This window comes from Nuphar pumila, chromosome 4, assembly GCF_984573655.1.
Source record: "Nuphar pumila chromosome 4, dmNupPumi1.hap1.1, whole genome shotgun sequence".
NCBI classification, from domain to species: Eukaryota; Viridiplantae; Streptophyta; class Magnoliopsida; order Nymphaeales; family Nymphaeaceae; genus Nuphar; species Nuphar pumila.
In genome coordinates this window covers 146,171,399-146,193,538 of record NC_143252.1, presented here as the reverse complement: position 1 = coordinate 146,193,538, position 22,140 = coordinate 146,171,399, and the positions used below count along the sequence as shown (strand labels likewise).

General features: G+C 40.8%; 2 protein-coding genes across 3 annotated transcripts in view; one reads left to right on the top strand and one right to left on the bottom strand.

Moving 5' to 3' along the window:
* Nucleotides 1-13,783, top strand: part of LOC149841546 (pesticidal crystal cry8Ba protein) — a 66,351-nt gene extending 52,568 nt beyond the window's left edge. For both annotated transcript variants that reach the window (XM_090003900.1, XM_090003901.1), the window contains exons 16-23: nucleotides 4,569-4,736; nucleotides 4,847-4,952; nucleotides 6,407-6,544; nucleotides 6,649-6,813; nucleotides 6,895-7,095; nucleotides 7,218-7,412; nucleotides 7,492-7,563; nucleotides 13,126-13,783. In XM_090003900.1, the coding sequence (XP_089860026.1) occupies nucleotides 4,569-4,736; nucleotides 4,847-4,952; nucleotides 6,407-6,544; nucleotides 6,649-6,813; nucleotides 6,895-7,095; nucleotides 7,218-7,412; nucleotides 7,492-7,563; nucleotides 13,126-13,281 (1,201 nt within the window). In that variant the 3' untranslated portion in view covers nucleotides 13,282-13,783. The remainder of the gene's footprint in view (nucleotides 1-4,568; nucleotides 4,737-4,846; nucleotides 4,953-6,406; nucleotides 6,545-6,648; nucleotides 6,814-6,894; nucleotides 7,096-7,217; nucleotides 7,413-7,491; nucleotides 7,564-13,125) is intronic.
* A 4,699-nt stretch (nucleotides 13,784-18,482) lies between these two features.
* Nucleotides 18,483-20,362, bottom strand: LOC149841545 (mitochondrial uncoupling protein 4-like). The gene has a single exon (XM_090004837.1). It carries the CDS (start codon nucleotides 19,681-19,683, stop codon nucleotides 18,760-18,762), a length of 924 nt encoding a protein of 307 aa, XP_089860963.1. The 5' UTR covers nucleotides 19,684-20,362; the 3' UTR covers nucleotides 18,483-18,759.
* Between the last annotated feature and the right edge of the window lie 1,778 nt (nucleotides 20,363-22,140).

Genomic DNA, 22,140 nt, shown 5'->3' with positions numbered 1-22,140 from the left:
GAGACCATATCATACCAAATCTATCAATATCAAACCATGACGGAGGATCCATATACACCTCCTCATTAAGTTCGCAATTGAGAAACACATTTCTAACATCTAATTGATAAATAGATCATTTTTAATAGAGTCTACGACAATTAGGGTTTTAACACTAGTCATTCTAGCTATGAGTGTAAACGTCTCTTCATAATCTATTTCATACTCTTGTGAATACTCGTTTGCAACTAACCTAACTTTATATCTTTATAAAGTCTCATCACTCTTAGTTTTTTTCTTAAATGCCTATCTACAACCTATGGGTTTCTTTCCAGCAGGTAGACTAACAATTTTCGAGGTATTGGCTTTTTGAAGGGCATCTAATTTTATATTCATGGCTTTAATCTAGTGACGGTAATTTTTTGCTTCATTGTAATTTGATGGCTCATGATAAGAGTAGAGTGCAATAAAACAAGATCTATAATTTGGATAAAAAGTTTTATAGGAAACAAACCTACTAGGATGTACGACCTTCTAAGATTTGAGTCTTCTATGGGTAATCCTTGAGAGCATTTTGCAAGTGCACATGGGAGATCTTTCCGCTCACGCCAGGTATAAACATGTATGTCATTAGTTGGTCTCTCATTAGAATTATGAGATGAGTCTAACAAATGTTCAAGTTGTTCATGATGCTCAATATTAGTATCTTTGACTAAAGCGTTATCACATACAATGTCATGTTCATCATCCACATTATCCTTTCCATAATCATTTGATTCATGTGAACCATATTCATCTTTAGGAAAAGATTAAACAAGAAAGATTATTCTACTTCCTTTTGTAACATTGTTTTTATCAAAATCACTCTCATTTTCTAAGAAAGACACATCCTTAGAAACCTACAATTTATTATTTTTGAAATCAAAACATATATAACCTTTTTTATTTTCTCTATAACCAATAAAAACACACTAAATAGCTTTGGAGACCATTTAACATTTTTATGAGTGAGAATAAAGCATTTGCAACAAAAAATCCTTAATCTCTTAAAATCGAGAATCATATTGAATAAATTTTCAAATGGAGAAACATTTTATAAAGAAGAAGGCATTCTATTTATCAAATATGTTAAAGTCAAAATGGCTTTGGCCCAAAAAATTTTAGTAACATCCTTAGAAAGGAATATAGTCTTAGCGGTTTCTATAATATGTCTATGTTTTCTCACCGGTAAACCATTTTTTTGGGGGTTCTAGGACACGACCTTTAATGGAAAATTCTATTTTGTTTTACGTAATTTTGAAAATTGTTTGACATATACTCTCCACTCGAATCGGATCTAAAGATATAAATATTACTTTGAAATTGGTTTTTAACAATCATGTGAAATTCTTTAAAAAATGAGAATACATCGGATTTAAAACTAAGAAAGTAGATCCACACATATGACGTATCTAGTGAAATCATCAACAAATACAATATAATACGAGTAACCTCCTTTAGACATGACCGGACACGGGCCTCATACATCCGAATGCACTAATTGAAAAAGTCTTTTTTTGATAAAATTTTTATTTGGAAAGGAAGACTTCATTTTTTCAAGAATACAATATTTGTAAGTAATATATTTTTTATTCCAATTTTTTTCCACAAGAGAAAACTTATACATTTTTTATAAGCTTAGATGTCCAAGCCTTTTGTGCCAAGTTACAATATCTTTATTTTGGACATAGTTACAAAAAGATTTAAAAGAAAGTGACAAAAAATCCATGAAGTAAAGATCTCCTCTCCTATGGCCTTGCCTAATCAAACTTTCCTGACTTGAGATCTTGCACGGAACAACCCTTAGATGAGAATGAGATTTCACATCCATGATCGAAAACTTGTGAAACAACGAATAAGTTAAAATTTAATTTGGGAACAACTCTAACCTTTACAACAATTTTTATTTTTGAGATTTTTTAAAATAGTTTCATCGGCAGTTGAAACACTTGACAAATTTGAATTAGTGCATATATTAGATAAGAGAGATTCATGAGGTGTCATGTGAAAAGAATCTCTCGAGTCAAGGATCTAAGAAGACATACCTGGATGAGAACATGATGCAATCACAACATTGGTTGTTTTAGATAATTTCTTGAAATTTTTTTGAAGTCTCTCGGCCAATTGTGCATTGACAAGTCTTTGAGATCTCCTCCCTTTTTGCTTGTCTCATTGTTTGTCTTGGATGAGGGTTCTCCAATGGAAGCCACCTTATTCTTAAGTTTAGGACATGCCACCTGATATGACCCGGTTCATTGCAATTAGGGGTGCCAACAAGTTGGGTTTGGTTTGGACCTAGGTGGAACCCGACTTGGACCAGATTTTTGGGTATGGTATCGGGTCCAAACCCAGGTCTAATCAGGTCCACTATAAGAAAAACCATACCCGGACCCAATAAGAACTACATGAACCAAACCCGAACCATACCCAGTAAAACCATATTTTTTTTTATCATTTTTACATTAAAAAATTGCTGGTCTTAATCCGAACTTGGGTTCAGTCCGAGTTTGGTATAAAATTTCACAAACTATACCCAGGTCCACATATTAATCAGACCTTCGGGTCTGGACCTAGGTCTTTTTATTTATCACCATACCCAGACCCTATAGGGTTTGGTTCAAGTCGGGTCCAGGTAAACCAGACCCGTTGACACCCTTAATTGCAATAATGATAAATGATCCTCCTCGGTTCTCCATTGGATCCTCCATTGTTGTTTTGCCTCCCAAAATGTGGAGACTTGTATGTCCTTACGTTGTTGCCAGGTCTAGCCACCACCAACACTTCATCTCCTCCTTGGTCATGCCGAGACGAGTTACTTGACACACCTCATCAAATGCATCATTTATAGGAATTGGAGAGGATTTACGTAAAAGAGAGGCTCTCACTTGATCAAACTTTGGTCGTAGCCCATGTGAAAATTGGAAAAAGTATTCTTTTTTCATTTGCTTCTTTCTAAGTTCGATGGGATGGCGGTGGGGTGGGGCGGGGCGGGGCGGGGCGGGGGACAAGGTCTCCACCCCTGCCCCGCCTCAGGATTAGAACCTCCATCCCTGGTGGGGATGGATTTTAACCTCCACCCCCGCCTTCATCCCCGGTTCAAACGGGGATGAGGCAGGGTGGGGCGGGGAGGGGATATTGCGGGGGAAAGTGACGGGGACGGGGCGGGGCGGGGCGGGGAAAAGTGTACATCCATCCCCGAACGGGGATGGATTTTAACCTTCGTCCCCGCCTCCATCCCCGTTTCATACCCTTCGTCCCCGGTCCAAACGGGGTGAGGTGGGGTGGGGCCCCGCTTTCCTCCGGTCCACTGCCATCCCTAGAGGCACCTTCCCAATGGGGTTCAAGGAGTGATAACTCATCCCATAGAGGGGATAAGGCATTAAAATAATCCCGAACACTCATAAAATATCTTTTTTGCAAAAACTATTGTCTCAGCTTACTTGCAAAAAATATTGTCTTGTAGGATCTTTTTGGTTAACATACCCTTTATAAAAGATCATGCCTCATTTGCCTTTCTAAATTTGGCAATATCGACACATATTTTGATTTTCACATTATTCATAAACTATGCCAAAATTTTGGCACGTTTACTTTCCCAATCCTTCGTTTTTACTTGATAATCATGTATTGCTTTGATTCATTCATCTTCTTTAAGAGCCTTCTCTTGGTCTCCTTCAATCTACGTGAGTTTTAGTTGAGGTTCGGGAGTGGTGCCACTAACATAACCCTAAAGCTTCTTTCCTTTCAGATGATTCTCCATTGCGGTGGACCACATTATGTAATTGTTCCCATTTAGTTTGAAGGAAGTTTGATCTTGGAATCATGTTTCATGACGAAGATAAGAAAATAGAGAATAGAGAGAGAAAGGAGGGACACGAGTATGCCAACCATAAACACCACAAGCACGTGTTCCCTCGATCACCATGAGCAATTAGCTTTAAGGTTCAAGAACCTAGAGAGCTCTGATACCATGTAATGAAACAAAGAGTGCACAAGAATATGTCACTTAAGGGCTACAAGAGTACAAAAGTGTGCAAAAAAACAAAGCCACACAAGGCAATACAAGTGCCGCTAAAGGGCAAATACAAACAGCCTAAAGGCACACACAAAATGCTCATAATAGAGATAACACAAGAGTAAAAAATATAAAAATCTTTAATCATAAAATGCTTGAGCAAAAACATAGTACAAGGGGAAAGACCCCCTTTAAATAGGCAATTGGGATGCTCCCAACTACTCTTTTGTTCATTGACAAAAAGCCCCCAATCAATAAAATAATAATAATAATAATAATAATAATAATACAAAAGAGAAAAAAAACCAGACTGTCCCTAATGGACAGCACCTATTACATGTAGGTAAAAAGACCAAAATGCCCCTAGAGGGCATCACCTATTACAGATGTACATACACATTTATATATATAGTATATATATATATATAAACATATTTTAACACGTATATCTGCTTAGTGCATCAGTGCTTACTCAATATTTTATCTATTTATTCATTACTGACACCACCGGACATATACTTTCTGTTCTTTTCAGCTTTGTGGACCTCCCAAATGTCTGTGCATCAATATACAATGTGGAACTTTGCAGTAGATTACGTGCATTCCTAGTTGCATGTCCTCCATCAGGACCCTCTCCGCATGTAGCAGATCTTGTGATTGCAACTGCAGACTTTCAAAGGGATCTTTCTAACTGGAATATTAGGTAACTACTACTTCAGTATGACCCAAACATTAGCAGATGATAAAGTCTTGTGAAAATGTATGAAGATGTTATATATATCTGATACTTCACTTTCTTTCTGGCGAACTCAGTCCTGTCAGAGGTGGTGTTGATGCAAAAGAGTTGTTTCACTTGTATATCGTCCTATGGATTGAAGATAAGCGACATTTGCTACTTGAATCATGCAAACTTGACAAGGCAAGGACATGTAACTTCTCACTTTCCTTTTGTTGGATATATATATATAGGCTTAAAATCGCAGTTTGTTTTTGCAGTATGTATTTAGCAAATATGTAACTGGTAATAGCAAAAGATTACTGTTAGTAATAGCTTTTGGATTAATGATTTGCAATGGATTGTAATTCTCAATTATAATGTCTTTTACTGATTGCATTGCAAAGGCTTTCCAATTGCATCATATTTTTAAGAAAAAGATCTTTGCTCAATGGTCATCTGATTGGACATGTAAAGGTACAATGAAAAATAAAAAAGTCAGAGTTAACAGATTGACCAAGAAAAAATACCAACAATTTTCACTCTCCCAGTGTGACTCAGACCCTTTGGAACATGAGTCAATTGAAAACCTAAATTTGTTTAGGGTATTTCACATCTTTCATTCCATAGTATCATCTAAAAATGTTCAACAAATTCACTTCTTGCTGGCCTGCTATTACAACTTCAATAATTCAATTGTTGCCTAGCTATTGATTTTTTTATGATTTCTTCTTTAAAGCAGCTACTTTGAAGACTGACTAAGTTGCACATGTTTTTAATGCTAGAGTTTTCTAAATCACCATTGCTAATTCATTTTCCAGTCAATTTCCCCATCATTCAAGATTACATTTCTGCTAGAACTCGGTTTCTCAAGACAATCCTGTTTCTCTCTTAATTATTTAAAAATGTACTGATGTCTCATGAAATTAGCAAAACTTTTGAGTACTCTGCTAAGAATACAAAGAGATTTGTCTCATAGAATGTCACTAGGCTTGAGCTTTATTTTAATGCAGTTATCAAGCCAATCATCCTTTTCTATCACTAGCATCAATTTTTCATGACACTAGAGCATTATTTTAGCACAAAGGAAAGACAAAGTTTACTGCGTGAAATTAGGTACATGGAAGTAATCTCCTTTGAACAATATTTCATGTCAAGAACATAGTAATGGCTCTTGAACATATATTTTAAGGACGTAGATTGCAGTAATCTCCCTTGAACAAGTTTTGTTCATGTCAAGAGCATATTTTAAGGATGTTTTTCTCCCTAGTTCTTTTCTGGATCTATAGTTGCCGAAGGTTGCTTCAGAGTTCAGACATTGTTCCACTTTGACTAAAATGTTTGGAATTGTATAGCACTGTTGCCTGCATCACTCACATTACTCTAGTGCCATCCATTGTTAGGGCCTGGAGTTAGACATATCATTCAATTCCATTCTGCTAGTAGAATGAAGAAAAGGCTTGGCTTCATGTGACAGATACTTGGTGTCGTCACATAGATAAATAGATAGAAGCCTCATGATATTTAAAAAAATATCAAAAGTTTTAAGATGAGGCTGAAATGCTAATGAGTATCTAGACCTTAGTTGCTGCTACTAAGCTTAATGCTATGTCTTATTATTGAATTTTTCATTTATGGGAATTGCTATTCTTATTCAGGTAAAGTGGTCAGGTGTAAAGACCCAACATTTGACAACTCCATTTGTTGATGATACGTATGACCGCCTACAGGAAACCTTGAATGAATATGAGATTATTATTTGCCGTTGGCCAGAATATACATTTGTTCTCGAGAATGTGAGAATCTCTCAAGCACTGTGCTAGACAACAGTTCTAAATTTAGCTGGTGAATTGATGTTATATGGTAACTGATGGTATCAAATTGTTCTGTTGTCTTAAAGGCTATTGCTGATGTGGAGAAGTCTCTCGTTGAAGCCTTAGAAAAGCAATATGCAGATGTCCTGATGCCACTAAAGGACAGTTTAACTCCCAAGAAATTTGGTCTCAAATATGTCCAGAAGCTTGCTAAACGCCATTCCCTATCTCCTTACTCCATCCCAGAAGAAGTGAGCTCTTGTTTTCAACAAATTTCCTATTTTTTTTAATTCAATTTGGCAGTTCATAACTTAGTATTTGTGTACCTACAGGTTGGAATTTTTCTTAACACCATAAAAAGATGGCTTGATGTGCTCCAACCCAAGATTGAAACACATCTAAAATCATGGGTTGCCTGCATACCTGATGGTGGAAACATAGCAGCTGGTGAACGTCTAAGTGAAATCACAGTGATGCTGAGATCAAAGTTCCGAAACTACCTTCAAGCGGTTGTGGAGAAACTGTGTGATAATGTGAGATCTTTGATTAACTGGTTTTTACCTTATTTTGGCACATGCTGTTTTTACATATCAAATAATTTAACACAAACTTAACAATTGTGGACTTACTTTTGGTCATATGCCTCCATTTGTAGACTCGAGTTCAAAGTGCAACAAAATTGAAAAAAATTATACAAGATACCAAAGAAGCAGTGGGAGAATCTGAGATCAGAGAAAGAATGCAGCCTTTGAAGGCTCAGCTCACGGATACAATTAACCACCTTCACACCGTCTTCGAGAGCCATGTTTTTGTGGCGATATGCCGTGGTTACTGGGACCGCATGGGACAGGTATGGCTTATCTAGAGTACCTTAGAAACATTGCAAGTGTTGTAGGGATTGATAGTCCTTTTTGTTCTGTGTATGACAGGATGTCCTGAGTTTTCTGGAGAACAGGAAAGAAAACAGATCCTGGTATAAAGCTTCTAGGGTTACTGTTGCGGTGAGCACCTCTTATCTTAGTGACACTTTGTGGCTGCTTTATGTGTCGTGAATGCACCCTGTTTTTCTGGTGTTAGGGGTGTCTATGGTTGTTGATAGTGAAATTTTTTCATATGTACCTGTATATATATATATATATATATATATATATATATATATATAGAGAGAGAGAGAGAGAGAGAGAGAGAGAGAGAGAGAGAGAGCTCAAAAGATCGATTGCGGCTGTCACAATTTCTTCATCCCCGAAATCGTGACCTAATGCCTGTATTAATATACTTAAGTGTACACAGTGGGTCGGGTCTGGTGTAATATCCGAAACCGGATACAAATAAAAAACAGGCTTATACAAGAATGAACTCGAGTTTGGGCTAATGCATGAGTGAATTCGGGTCTGGTACAGGATCCAGACCCAACACACTATTCACCTTTTTCACCCCCCCTCAAGTTGATCATGGTTATGGACCATGCACAACTTGCCTTTAAGCGTCCAAAAAACGATCCTTTGTTAACCCTTTCGTAAATAGGTCCGCAACTTGTCTTTCAGTATTGACGAACTCATGCTCAATCTCTTTTTCTTCAACTTTCTGTCTCACAAAGTGTTGGTCAATCTCAATGTGCTTAGCACGACTGTGATGTACTGGATTGAATGACATGTTTATAGCACTTTGGTTGTCACATAGCAAGAGATCTTTTCTCCTACTTCAGTCAGTAGATGTCTGATCCATGTGTCTTCGACAGTAGCAGCAACCATAGATCTATACTCAACCTCAGTACTTGATCTAGCGATAACCTTTTGTTTTCTACTGTTCCAAGAGACTAAATTTCTTCCAATGAAGGCACAATATCCTGATGTAGATCTTCGTTCATCAGGATCTCCTGCCCAGTCTGCATCACAATATACAGTGAGTCTATGCTCATCTTTGCCATATGGCTGTGGTGAATATGTCAATCCATCCCCAATAGTCCCTTTCAGATATCTAAGGATCCTCTTGACAACTTCCATATGTCCAGTACGTGGCGCATGCATAAATTGAGACACTTGATTGACTGAATAAACAATATCAGGTCTAGTGAATGTGAGGTACTGTAACATTCCTATTATGCTTAGATACCTGGTGGGGTCATCACACAGATCTCCATCATGAACGCTAAGTTTTTGATGAAGCACACTCGGAGTTCCTAGAGGTTTGCAGTCTTTCATGCCTGCCTTGCGGAGAACACCTACGATGTACTTGTGCTGAGTGAGTGTCAAGCCATGAGCCTGATTATCAACTTCTACACCAAGAAAATAGCGCAGAGCTCCAAGATCTTTCATTTTGAACCTCTGACGTAGTAAGTCTTTTACTTTTTGGATGTGGGCAGCAGAGTTTCCTGTGATAACAATATCATCGACATAAATTAATAACAGAGTGGTCACAGTCTGACTTCTGAAAATAAACAATGAGTGGTCTAGCATGGAACGTGAAAATCCATGTTTCTGAATCTCAAGTGAGAAGCTATCAGACCAAGAGTGAGATGCTTGCTTCAGACCATAGATAGCTCTCTTTAACCTACACACATGAGTTACAATTTTGTTCTTGATATCCAGGGGGTTGCTCCATGTACACTTCCTCCTTTAAGTCCCCATGCAAGAAAGCATTTTTTACATCAAGATGACTCAACTTCCATCCATGTTCAACAGCCAGAGAGATAATAATCCGAATTGTTCCCATTCTTACAACCAGACTAAAAGTCTCATCATAGTCTTGCCCTGCTTCTTGAGTGAATCCTTTTGCCACGAGCCTTGCCTTGTATCGTTAAATAGTTCCATCTGGCTTGTACTTTATCTTGTAGACCCATTTACATCCGACAACATTTTTGTCAGGCGGTCTGGGAACAACTTCCCAAGTTCCACATTCATGCAAAGCTTGCATTTCATCATTCATGGCTTCTACCCACTTGGTAGAAGTGGCTGCCTGGTAGTACATAGTGGGCTCATCTTCTTTATTGAGAGCAGTTAAAAAAAGTTGAAGATCCAAGGAGAAGTTATAGCTAACCCACCTGTCAATGAGATGTTGTATGCGGCTCGATTTTCTGACCTCAAGAGTGTGAGAAGGAGTTAGATTGCTGGCTGAGACATGATCTGAATGGCTTGATGTTGTCGGTCTCTGTCTAGAATAGACAATGCCTTTGTATCTGCCCGATACTTTTTCTGAATTCTGTGGCCTCGACGTCTTAGTGTTTTCAGACATCTCTTCTTTTTGTTGCACGCAATCTGATGAACATGCTTCACTGGAGCTAGCAAAAAGTTCTGAACTCAACCAAGGATAGTAAACTTCAGTTGGTATATTCGTTGCATCAACTTTGTCATCAAAATTTTGTTCATCAAAGACAACATTTCTTGAGATTCTGATATGTTTGTTGGTAGGATCATAACACCTATATCATTTGTAGTCATCTGCGTATCCCACAAACCTACACTTCTGGTCCTTGTCTTGAAACTTGTTTCTCAGGGACCGATCAATATGCACATAACAAACACATCAAAAAACACGCAGATCATGATAACTAGGATGAGCTCCAAAGAGACATTGATAAGGAGACTTATTTTTCAGAACGACCATAAGCAATCTATTTATCACATGCACGGCAGAATGAAAAGCTTTTGTCCATAGGTTGATGGGAAGATTGTTGTCATAAGCATACTCATGGCACTTTCAACGACATGTCTATGTTTTCGCTCAACAATCCCATTTTGTTGAGGAGTGTGAGGACAGGACACCCTTCTTCCTATTCCGTTATTTCGAAGAAAAAAAATAAAATCACGGGATGAAAATTCCCCACCTCCATCACATTGGAAAAACTAAATGGACTCAGAAAATTGGTTTTTGATCAAGGAAAGAAAATTTTGAAACAAAGAAAAAACTTCTGACTTATTTTTTATGAAATATATCCAAGTGTATCGAGAATAACTATCAACAAAGATTAGATAATATCTGCTTCCAGACCCAGAGACAATTGAGGCAGGTCTCCACACATCAAAACAGATAATATCAAAAGGTTTTGAAGCTCTCTTATTAATGGAATGAAAAGGCAATACATGACTCTTGCATAAAAGACAACTGAAACATTTATGACTGCTCTCATCCCCATTAAGAGTTTCTTTTGGAATGAGATTATTAGAAACAAGTTTCTCAATAAAATGACTCCCACAATGTCCTAACCTACTATGCCATAAGAATGACTTATTACATTCAGAGATACTAAAAACACTAGCAGAATAGGATGAACACGACTCTGATGAAGGTTTCGAAATTAGGTGAGAAGGGCGAACATCATGGCATGGAGCTTCTTCAAAGACATACATGTTGCCTCGTCTCTTTCCTTCAGCGAATGTTTCCCTCGTGCGTAGGTCCTTGACTTGCACAAAGAAGGGAGTGAATTCAACTGAAGCATTATTATCATCAATAAGTTTGGAGACGGAGACAATATTTTTCTTAATGTCAGGAGCATGAAGAACGTCAGAAAGAGTAAGAGTGGAATGTGACATGGGAATGACAGTCTTTCCAACATGAGAAACAGGATGGTGGGATATGTCTCCAGTGACAATCTTACTTTTTCCGAAATAAGGAATAAGGTTAGAAATTTTACCTGCATCGTCGGTTATATGAGTTGCTGCCCCTGAATCGACAAACCAGGTGCCTTCATCACTCTGCTTTAATTTTAATTCTGACAAGGCAGATATCAACAATTCTTTAATCTCTCCATTGTCTCCGGTATTTGAGAACTTTCTTTTGGTTTCTGTCTGTGGACCCTTTCTTTTATTCTCTGGATTATGCCAACAATTCGCCTTGATATGCCCCTTCTTGTTACAAAGGAATAAAGTAGGAATGGGTCTTGGTCCTTGCGCATGAGTTAACATGTTTGGAGTGGGAAGCAAACCACGCCCTCCGTGTCCACTTCGGCCTTGTCCTCCTCGTTCCCGTCCTCTACCATAAGTCACTCCTGTGGTCAAAACTTCTTGAGTATTTGGATGATTATAAATTTCTTCAGAGAATCCCTTTAGAGTCATTTCATACTGGATCAATTTGGCTCGTAGCTCATCGAATGTAGGAAGAATAGGAAGACACAATAGTGAAATAACTATCATATTGTAGTAAGATCCCAATTCACTCAGAGTTTGTTGCACCATATCATTATCACTAACGACACACCCTATAATTGCAAGCTGGTCTGAGATGATCTTTATCTTGTTCAAATATTCTATGATTGTCATAGAATCTTTTCTTAGCAACTGAAATTCCCTTTTCAGAAAAACAACCCTTGCTTGAGAAACCTGCGAATACGTTTAAACCAATCGTTCCCAGAGTTTAGCGTTGTACAGTTGTCAGGAATGGCAACAAGAATCTCTTGAAACAAAGTTGATGTGATGTATGCAATAATTGATTGATCTTTCCTTTCCCAATTGAGAAATTCAACATTTTTGACATACACAATTGAGAAAGGTTTGATTGAGTGTGATAAGGATCCATCGAGAATAAGAATCAACAGGAGTATCCACGAAAAATTTTAATCCTCCTTTTTTTTTTGAACAGAGGGTCGTAAATTGACAGAATCGGAGGGTGCAGGAACTGATGTTCAACTTGTGAAAACTGATATTCAACGATGTGTGAAAAGACACCTTCACACGTTAAATATATCTCTCCCTTTTTGACAAACGTAGAAACAAGTAATCAAAGGATTGATTGCATAACGAAGCAATGAGAAATCATGGGAAAACTGAAAACTGCAGCATTCGAATATGAAATCATGGGAAAACTGCAAACTGTATCATTCAAATATGTAGATATAGATTTTGAAAGATAGGGCAACAAGCAAAAGATGATCGAACAATGGATAATAGTGGTTCTCGTGAATGGGTTCACGTGAATCGGTTCACCTGGAATCCCTTTCACGTGAATCTATACACTTGGAATCATGTAGCCCCCCTTTTTCACGATCTGGGTTCTCGTGAATGGATTTCACGTGAATCACAGATTGACAGAGGTAGTCCCACGCGAGATGTGAGAACGCAGGGGACTTCAGAAAAGGGGGAAAAGAAAAGGTAGACAAGGAAGGGGAGTAAGAGAGGAACGAAGAACCTTGGATTTTCAGATCGTCGAAGCAACCAAAATTCCTTTTCAGCCTTTAGGGGATCTACGCTCTGATACCATGAAAATTTTTCATGTGTACCTGTATTAAGAGAGAGAGAGAGAGAGAGAGAGAGAACCCAAAAGATCGATTGCTGCTGTCACGATTTCTTCATCCCCGAAATCGTGACCTAATGCCTGTATTAATACACTTAAGTGTACACAGTGGGTCGGGTCGGGTCTGGTGTAATATCCGAACCCGGATACAAAGAAAAAACAGGCTTATACAAGAATGAACTCGGGTCTGGGCTAATGCATGAGTGAATTCGGGTCTGGTACAGGATCCAGACCCGAAACACTATTCACCTTTTTCAGATAGCTCTGTTCTATTTTCTTCTTCTGTTGAATGATTTTAGCTTGTTTTTGTTTCACTAGATTTTTTATCCTGCTTGCAGATTCTGGATGACACATTTGCATCTCAGATGCAGAGATTACAGGGTCATGCATTGCAAGAGAAGGACCTAGAGCCGCCTAGGTCAGTTATGGAAGTGCGATCCGTTCTCTGTAAAGATGCACCGAACCACAAGGACTCGAACTATTTTTACTACTAAATCCTAGTTGTGTATATGGAAGCTGAGGATTACCATCAGTTTTTGGCTGTAAGTAGCGAAAGTCAAGGTCACCAATTTGAGCAGCTGCATGAGTGGAAGCTCCCCGGTGGTCTGATGTACCGTTGGAGTTTGAGCCCCTTGACCCAGAGATATCTAAATGTTCTTGCAGTGCTACCATTGTCTCCGGCATTTTTGTACAGGTATAGGTTATATTAGTAATTCAGTTCAGGTTAGAAACCATTGTTAATAAGGAAAAAAAAAAGAGAAGGGAAAAAAAAGGAAAATTACACTTCTTTTGTATCTGTTACTATAAGAAAAACAAGCTTGTTGAGATGTCTATTGTTCTGATTTTGTAAATGACCCATAGGTGCATGGCTGAACCTCTAGTTTCTTTGGTACGTGACCGTTATGCAAAGAAACTCATTGTATGTAGAAAGCCCAGCAAAGTTTTGACTATAGATGCTACTAATCTATACGTAAGATCATATGTCTTCGATGAAAACTTGTACACTGGAGCAACTTTTGATATATATCGGGCATAGTTTGTTTGGTTGGAATCAAACTTTGGATCTGTTGTTGAAATAAAATCATTGTTTTTTAAATTGTATATATTTTTGGATATTCCAAGGGAAAAATCCCCCAATCACCGGCTGCACGGTGGCTGGCTTTTGATTTTTTTTTTTTTTTTGAGAATCGGCTGGCTTTTGATTGTTAAAACCCTTGAGTTCCTCCCTGCCCATCGGGGAGTACACCCAGCTTCGACCTTACAGCAAAGGACTGCCTAGGCTCAGCTTTAAAGAACCTCAACCGAGGGAATAAACTTGATTGACAATATACAAGCTATCCACCGCGTTTTTTTTTTTAATGTGAAAAGATTCCGTAAACTTCTGTTGATTTGAGGCTGGAAGGGGAATCGACGTGTGGATCCAGCGGGGGCTACAGGTATTTTCTGTAAGGATCTGTTTCTCACTTGTCCACCGTGAGCTAGAGCCTAGAGGTGGTTCATTTATAGATGCGACAATTTACAACAGTAAAAACATGTTGAAATATGGTTACACGGTAAAGTTTACAACCGTAGATGATTATTTTGCCATGTAGTGTCACAAACTCTCCTTTCCTTATCTTTGTGGCTCACGATCCTCAATGGATTGGGGTCCAGTCTAGATGACATTTCCTTTTCCCTTTAGTACCAATTTACCATAGTCATGAAGGTGATTTGTTATTTTCGACCTAGTTATATCATCGTCGGCCACACTGGGGACAAACCTCTTCACGTAATCAGTTCAATTTGGTCTATACAATGTTGGAAACAAAGAAGGGGGGTAACGAGAGATCCCCAACCATATATAATATAGAATGTAATCTCAGCTTCCTCTTAACGTGAGCTAGCTAATCTGCTGTATTGCATTTTATTAGATTCCAAAGTTTTTCCTCGTTCTTATAAGATTCCAGTAGGCTACTATAGATTGGAAAAGGATTTGTGGGAGGTCCAGAATCCATGAAGATTAGCTCCGTCTGGGAGCACTGCATTTGGAATGGAGTTGGCAATCTCAAACCACACATCAACACCATTCACAAGAGGATGTTTTTGGCAACTCCATCCTCAACACCACATTTTAGCAAAACCATGTTTTGGCAAAACAAGGAGATGGTGTTTTCATCCCATTGCAAAGCTCAAAGTTTTTCCTCGTTCTTATAAGATTTCAATAGGCTACTATAGATTGGAAAAGAATTTGTGGGAGGTCCAGAATCCATGAAGATTAGCTCGTCTGGGAGCACTGCATTTGGAATGGAGTTGGCAACCCCAAACCACACTTCAACACCATTCACAAGAGTATGTTTTTGGCAACTCCATCCTTAACACCACATTTTAGCAAAACCATGTTTTGGCAAAACATGGAGATGGTGTTTTCATCTCAATGCAAAGCTCCCAAACAAAGCCTAAGATGCAGTCACGAATGAGTATAACCTTAATGGCGTTTGCTCAATGGTTGGGTGGATGACTGCGATGACCCGAGCTTTAATATCAATTCCAATTGTTTGTCTTAGAAAGCGTCAGAGCTGTTACATAATAATTTTTGTTGCGCCATATACAGATGCTCACTTGATCTCACGTTCTAGTGATTTGTATGGGTTGAGTTGTCAGTTTTCAATATTGATCCTGTTTGGGGCATTTAAAGCGGTTATTTTTTAAAAAATTGGTCGCTACTGTCACGGGCTTAATTTCTTCAATAAGCCAGCGCGGCGCGACGGTCCTTCCTCAGCGCCGCAAGCGTACTTGTCAGCTCGCTTGCCAGTCGCGGAAGCTTGTAATCAGAGTGCAAGAGAGCAAGAGAGAATGGAAGGAGAAGAATTGCAATCACAATTAGGGTGAACAAAAGAAAACTCAACACATTTAATTTATTCACAATCTTGCCCGCAAGCATTTATAGTTCAAGTATACGGGTTGCCCCTTTGGGGTATTGATTCACCTGAACCAGGCAACTTACATCAAACTCAACAAAAACAAAACAGACGCTAGACATAACTTTACAATGTAAGTTGCAAGGGAACATGCTCCCCCCTTCAAATCATGCATCGTCCTCGGCGTCATCTGTTTCATGGTAAGCCCTGACTTCAGCCGGGTAGCGGCTGTTCATCCGGAAAGCTGGCTCTCACGTAGGTTCCATTGTTTTCTTTCACTGCACCAAGTACTTCTTTACTTCGCCCAAGTAGTTAACCTTGTGACGAAGGATCTTACTGAGGTGTTTCTCGACCCGTTGTGTTGTCGGGGCCCTCTGCATGACGGAAGCACATTGTGGCACACTACGTTCTGGATCTCCATCGTCTGAATGAAACTGTTTGAGGTTGCACATGTGGAACACCGAGTGCACCTTAAAGTCTGGGGGCAACTCCAGCTTGTACGCCATCTTTGTGATGATGAAGGGTCCTTCATACTTTCTGAGCAGTCCGCAGTGCCGCCTGCGGAAGATGCCTGTGCGACCTGGATATAACTTCACCAATACTTGGTCCCCAACTTGAAACTCAGTGGGCCGACGATGCTTATCCACCCACTTCTTCATTCTCTTTGCCACCTTGTGTAAGAATGCCTTCACCAACTCATTCTGCTTGTGTCAGTCGCAAACATACTGATAAGCGAAGAATGACCTTCTCTTTTCTTGTGTAGCAAGAGTGTGCAGGGTCAGTGGTTGCTGCCCCGTAGCTATCTCAAACAAGTTGTGGCCTGAAGACTCACTCTTTTGCATATTATAACAAAATTGTGCCACGTCAAGGAGCTTCACCCATTTTTTCTGATTGGCACTAACAAAGTGCCTAAGGTACTGCTCAAGTATTCCGTTGATGTGCTCTGTTTGCCCATCTGTCTACGGATGGAAGCTTGTTGAAAATAGTAAATCAGAGCCAAATAGCCAAAATACTTCATGTCAAAACTTGCTCGTGAAGCGAGCATCACGATCACTCATAATGCTTTTTTGTATGACTCAATGTTTCACCACATGCTTTACAAACAACCATGCAGTCTTCTCTACAGGGCACTCCTTCGAAGCTGGGATGAAGGTTGCATACTTTGAGAAACGATCCACCACAACCAGGATGGAACTGAGGCCCAATTGCATTAACATGAAAATGTTTTTATCAATCTGATATGTGTGCTTAAGACAACTATACAATGGTTTCACTCATTTGGTAGGGGTGACTTGTGAATGCTACCAAGTTGACGGGACGTCACAAGTTCAAAACTCATGGGTTGTGTCTCTTGCTGAATGGTTGAAGCTGGGTGTACAAGTCCATGGTGGGCAGGGAGGACCTCAAGGGTTTTACCAAACAGAGGCCAGCCAATATGCGGTCAGTGTGATACGGGGTAATGTCTCGTACCTAGTCAACTCTAATGTGGAAAAATTCACTTGGTTTTAAGGGCACATTTGATTAGCTAGATCTAGCGTAGTGCCTATGGCAGTTTTTACAAACAGAGGATCTCAAGTCCGATGATCTAATCCTCAAAATAATAAAAAAAAATACATGGATCTCTAGTTCGATGGGAGATTTGGGCTAGAGATCCTATGATCTCATATCACCTCACGTATGAGAGCAATAAAAATGCACCCTAAAAATTAGACTACAGGACATTGACTTTTGAGATATCCTGTGGAGGCGACGTCAGTTTGTGAGATATGTAGACAACGTCTTTACCCTTTAAAATTACTGGCACTACATCTTCCATGCCATATGACCGGGCTTTCGTAAGACGATTGAATTATAACTTTGGCGGATTAACACTGAAAGTGTCATTGAGATTAAAAGAAATAAAACAACTATAACCAATAAAATTTGCTAAAATTTGAAGACATGATAATAAAAATAATGTAAATAAGTACCTAAAGTTGCTGAAAATGATATGAACATCCGACTGTATCTACATTCACCTAGTTGAAACCATAATTTTTGAAGTTTTCTTGCCAGTCAAACCCTAAGAGATAATGTGCATCAATTGCTTAGTAATAACAAGGTGTGGATCATGTGATTGTGACGTGTATATAAGGTTGAACAAGCTGCGAAATGCATCTATGATGTTTGATTAAGAAGATAGGGTCTAGGCCCATAATTTCTAACTAGGTTAGTGTAGGTGCACCCGAAAGAACCTAAGGTGCTTCTATTGTGGTAGTGAAGCATTTGTAGGCTAATCTCTCACTCAAGCAATCCTATTTTTCTTACATGCATCTTCTTCACTTATGCAAAATCAGTTGAAAGTTGAAACGGATTAAAGATCACTTGGGGCTTGGTTGTTTTCTCCCAACATTAAATGCTTAGGTTCAACCTCAAAGGCGTCTATTCTAGGCCTTTGTCTTGCTGGCCAAACGCCTCATATAATTCAGCTCAACAATAATTCAGGAATCACGCACAAGCGTTCAATTGTCCATAACACAAGAATCATCCAATCGCAACAAAGATCGGACAACAACGTTCATTAGAAAAAAGAAAAGCAAGCGTTCCTTTGACGAGCTCATCTAAAAAAGAATGAGATGCATTAAGCACCTTGAAAGGAATTTATCATTTGAATTGCTCGCAAAAATGTATTATCCATCATAAAGCCTCAGAGTCTGGGAAAAATCAAGATTCAATAACAGCTAAAAGAAAGAAGAAGAAGCAAGAAACAGGAAGGTAAATTTAAACCAACTTCCATATGTATAATGAAACAAATCTATGGTTAACACTCTCGTAAATTTAAACCAACTTCCATATGTATAATGATGAAGAAAGGAACAAATCTATGGTTAACACTCTCAAATTAACCTCTATAATCATCTTAATCCCTCCCTAAAAGATGAAAAAAACAACAAGTAAATAACAAAATAGATCATCTAAATTACCTCCAATTTATCGTCGTCATCATCATCATCCTCCTCCTCCTTTCTCACCAACCACCATCATCAAATCCTTTTATTCAATTGAAATCTTTTTCCCCCAATTCAATAATAACTTTCAGAAATCCTTGAGCAGTTTCCTGACCTGCTCCAGTGTAACAAAGAGGACGACCGTAAAGGGCCCCTGCCTGGTGATGGTGGGTATGAAGCCCTTGTACAGAGCCATCGCCCCTTCTGCCCTCACCGTCTTCAACGCGCAGTCAAGCGGTCCCGCGTAGGGTGGGGACTCACCTTGAACCACCTTCATGTTCATCACCCTCGTTTTGATCACGTCAACCGGGTTCGACGCCACGGCCGCCACGAACCCGGCGGCGAAGCTCGAGGTGACGTGCGTTCCGAGCCCGTCCCGCATAACCCCGTTCCTCAAGATCGACTCCTTCATCTGGTCGTACGTCGCCAGCTGAGACGCCGTCACCAGCATCGCCCGCTGTATGGTCATCGACGACCCCCGCCACAGGCTCGTCACCCCCTCGCTCCTCACCATCCGCCCGATGGCGTTCACCACGCTCGTGTAGTTCCGACGCTGCTCCACCGGCAGCCGCCCGTCCGCCTGCATCCTCACCATCGCCACGTCCGCCGGGTTGCCGACGGCCGCTCCGATCCCGCCCGCAGCCAGCCCGGCGGTGATCTTGCGGACCAGGGTGAAGTTTCCGGTAGATGGGTCGGAGTATTTCTCCTTGAAGATGTCGTAGAGACCCATCCTCGTGGTGGAGTAGAGGGCCTGCCGGAGGACGGTGGCGGAGACTCCGTTGAAAAGCGCGGCAGGACCCTCCGTTCTTATGATCTTGACGCCGAGTGAGATTGGGCCGACGCGTCCTGGTGGTGGTGCGGATGGTGCGAAGGCCTGGGCGGGGCGGAGAGAGGTGGTGGTGGGAGCCTCGCCGTGGAGTTGCATACGGACCTTGATGAGATCGAGAGGGTGGGTGGAGACGCCGGCCACCATGGCCGCGATGCCTCCTTCAACGAAAGCTTTCACACCCATATATTATTATTTTTGTTATATAATATGATGACTATGGGTGATTTGCTCTGTTCTGGCGACGGAGAATGAAATTCTCGGTGGCGTGATTCCTTCCTTTTTCCTCTTCTGTTGGGGATTGGGGGTGGTCGAAGGAGGATGGGGTTCAGTGGTTTACCGCACACGACGTACGGAGAGAGGTAATCATAGATGAGAAAGGAAGAGGGCCACTACTACTGGTGGCTGCTCATCTCGCCGGAGAGACCAGGAGGAGAGGAGAGGAGAGATGAAAAGGAAGTAATGAAGAGTGAAGGCGCTCGACGACGAATGAATGAGGCTAATGGGGGCTTCCGACAATTCCGGAGACTTGGGAGGGATTAGTCGCACACTTAGTGTCAGCCATGCGCAGCCGCACAGGGCCAGCTCGGTAGTGCGGTGACCGGTCAACTAGCTCATACAGCGCAGTAACTGAACTCAGTCAGCTGGAAGATGGCTTGGTAGACGTCAGCGCATCTAACAAGAAATGCCACCTGGAATGACCAGATTCAATGTAAGGGAGCCTCCTCCTCCTTGGGGGACCACTTGTGCCAGTGGCTTGAATTCGTTGAAAAATCAAGCGGGTTCCAACCGAATTATGGCGGGTTTGCAAACGGTGGTTTGCTGTATTGTAAAGCCTATAAATAGGGTCACATTTGTAACTTTTTGGATCATTTTGAAATAGAATTGAACTTTGGAGAGGATTTTTCTCTTTTGTGTTTTTTGGCATTGGAGATATTAGAGGCGTTTAAGATTCAAACTTCTTTCTGCTGGCTAGTTTTAGGCTAACCCAGTTGGATTGGATCAATTGATTGGGTGTTTGCCTTTATCAAGCTCATCATATATCTGGCGATGTGAAAAGCTCGTTCTAAAATCATTGTACTGGCGTGACTCCTCGACGCTTCAATGCGGATCTCTTTGCAAATCAACGCACCTGCGAAGACATCAAGAGCGTAGTGCTCGTTCAAAAGAATCGTTGAGTACTTGTAGCATTGATCTAATTCCATACAACGCATATCCTTACTTTGTGTAAACTGTCTTGTGTAGCCGTTGCTTGGCTTCAGCACTTTAGTAATCGGGCGCTGTGATAGCAGCGAGACCTTTTGTAATTCTCTGCTTAGCTAAAGGAGGTTTCCCGCACAGTGAAAAATGCCCTGCCGCTTAGTGAGGAAAGACTCGTTGTCTTCTTACATCAAAGTGCGCATATCGAGTGGACTAGTTCCAAAGGCTCAAGATTGAGCTTGACATTGCAGTGAAGACTTGCTGCACTCTGCTCGTGCACAAGCCAACCAGCTTCACGATCTCCTTGTTGTTGCAGGCTCCTCGTGCACAGCATAGAGATCTACTGTGTCGCGCATTGCCGCAGCGTGCACACATGTGCCACGCATTGCCGCAGCACTCTTGTCGTGCCACACACGTAGTGCACTTACGTGCCGCAAGCCGTGCGCCTCAACACTCAGGCATTGCATGCATCAGCAACCTCCGTGCCGTGCACCACGCACCTAAGGCAACAACACACAATGCCTTGTCGTGCATACAGTGCACCTCAGCCGTTCACTGCCGCGCATCAGAGCGTCGTCAGTTGCAATGCACATCAGTGTGCCTCACGCTATACAACACATCCCTACGCACCTGGCCTATCTGCAGGAGCAGTTTACACTGCTTGTGTGCCGAAGAACCTCCCACGATGGCAAACAAGCTGTGTCACTTGAATTCTGTCGCACGGTAGAGAATTGTAATCAGTTGTGTGTATAGCCAAAACAAGCCAGTGAGCCTTGTGTTGAAGTTTGCTCACTTGATCTTATTTGTTTTGAGCTTGTAACACCATCCTAGGACGAAACCCCCTTACGCTTTATAATTGTCACGGGCCTATTTCCTTCTATGGGCCAGCGCGGTGAGACGATCCTTCCTCACCGCCGCAAGCCTACTAATCAGCTCGCTTGCAGATCGCGGAAGCTTGTAATCAGAGTGCAAGAGAGCAAAAGAGAATAGAGAGAGAGACATTGCAATCACAAGAAGCAATCAAAACAAGGGTGAACAAAAGAAAGCTCAACGCATTTACTTCATTCACAATTTTTCCCCAGGCTATTACAGTTCAAGTATACGGGTTTCCCCTTCGAGGTATTGATTCACCTGAACCAGGCAGCTTACATCAGACTCAACAAAAGCAAAACAGACTCTAAGCGCAACTGTACACTATAAGTCGCAAAGGAACATGCTTCCCCCTTCAAATAATGTGTCGTCCTCGACGCCATCTGTTTCGTGGTAAGCCCTGACTTCAGCCAGGTAGCAGTTGTTTATTCGAAATGCAGGCTCCCACGTTGGTTCCGATGTTTCCTCTCACTGCACCAAGTATTTTTTCGCTTGCCCCAAGTAGTTGACCTTGTGGCGAATGATCTGACTGAAGTGCTTCTCGGCCCATTGTGCTGTCGGAGCCCTCTGCAT

What these genes read in the sequence shown, in the direction of transcription:
- LOC149841545 (XM_090004837.1), bottom strand. Translation starts at nt 19,683, where the DNA reads ATGGGTGTGAAAGCTTTCGTTGAAGGAGGCATCGCGGCCATGGTGGCC.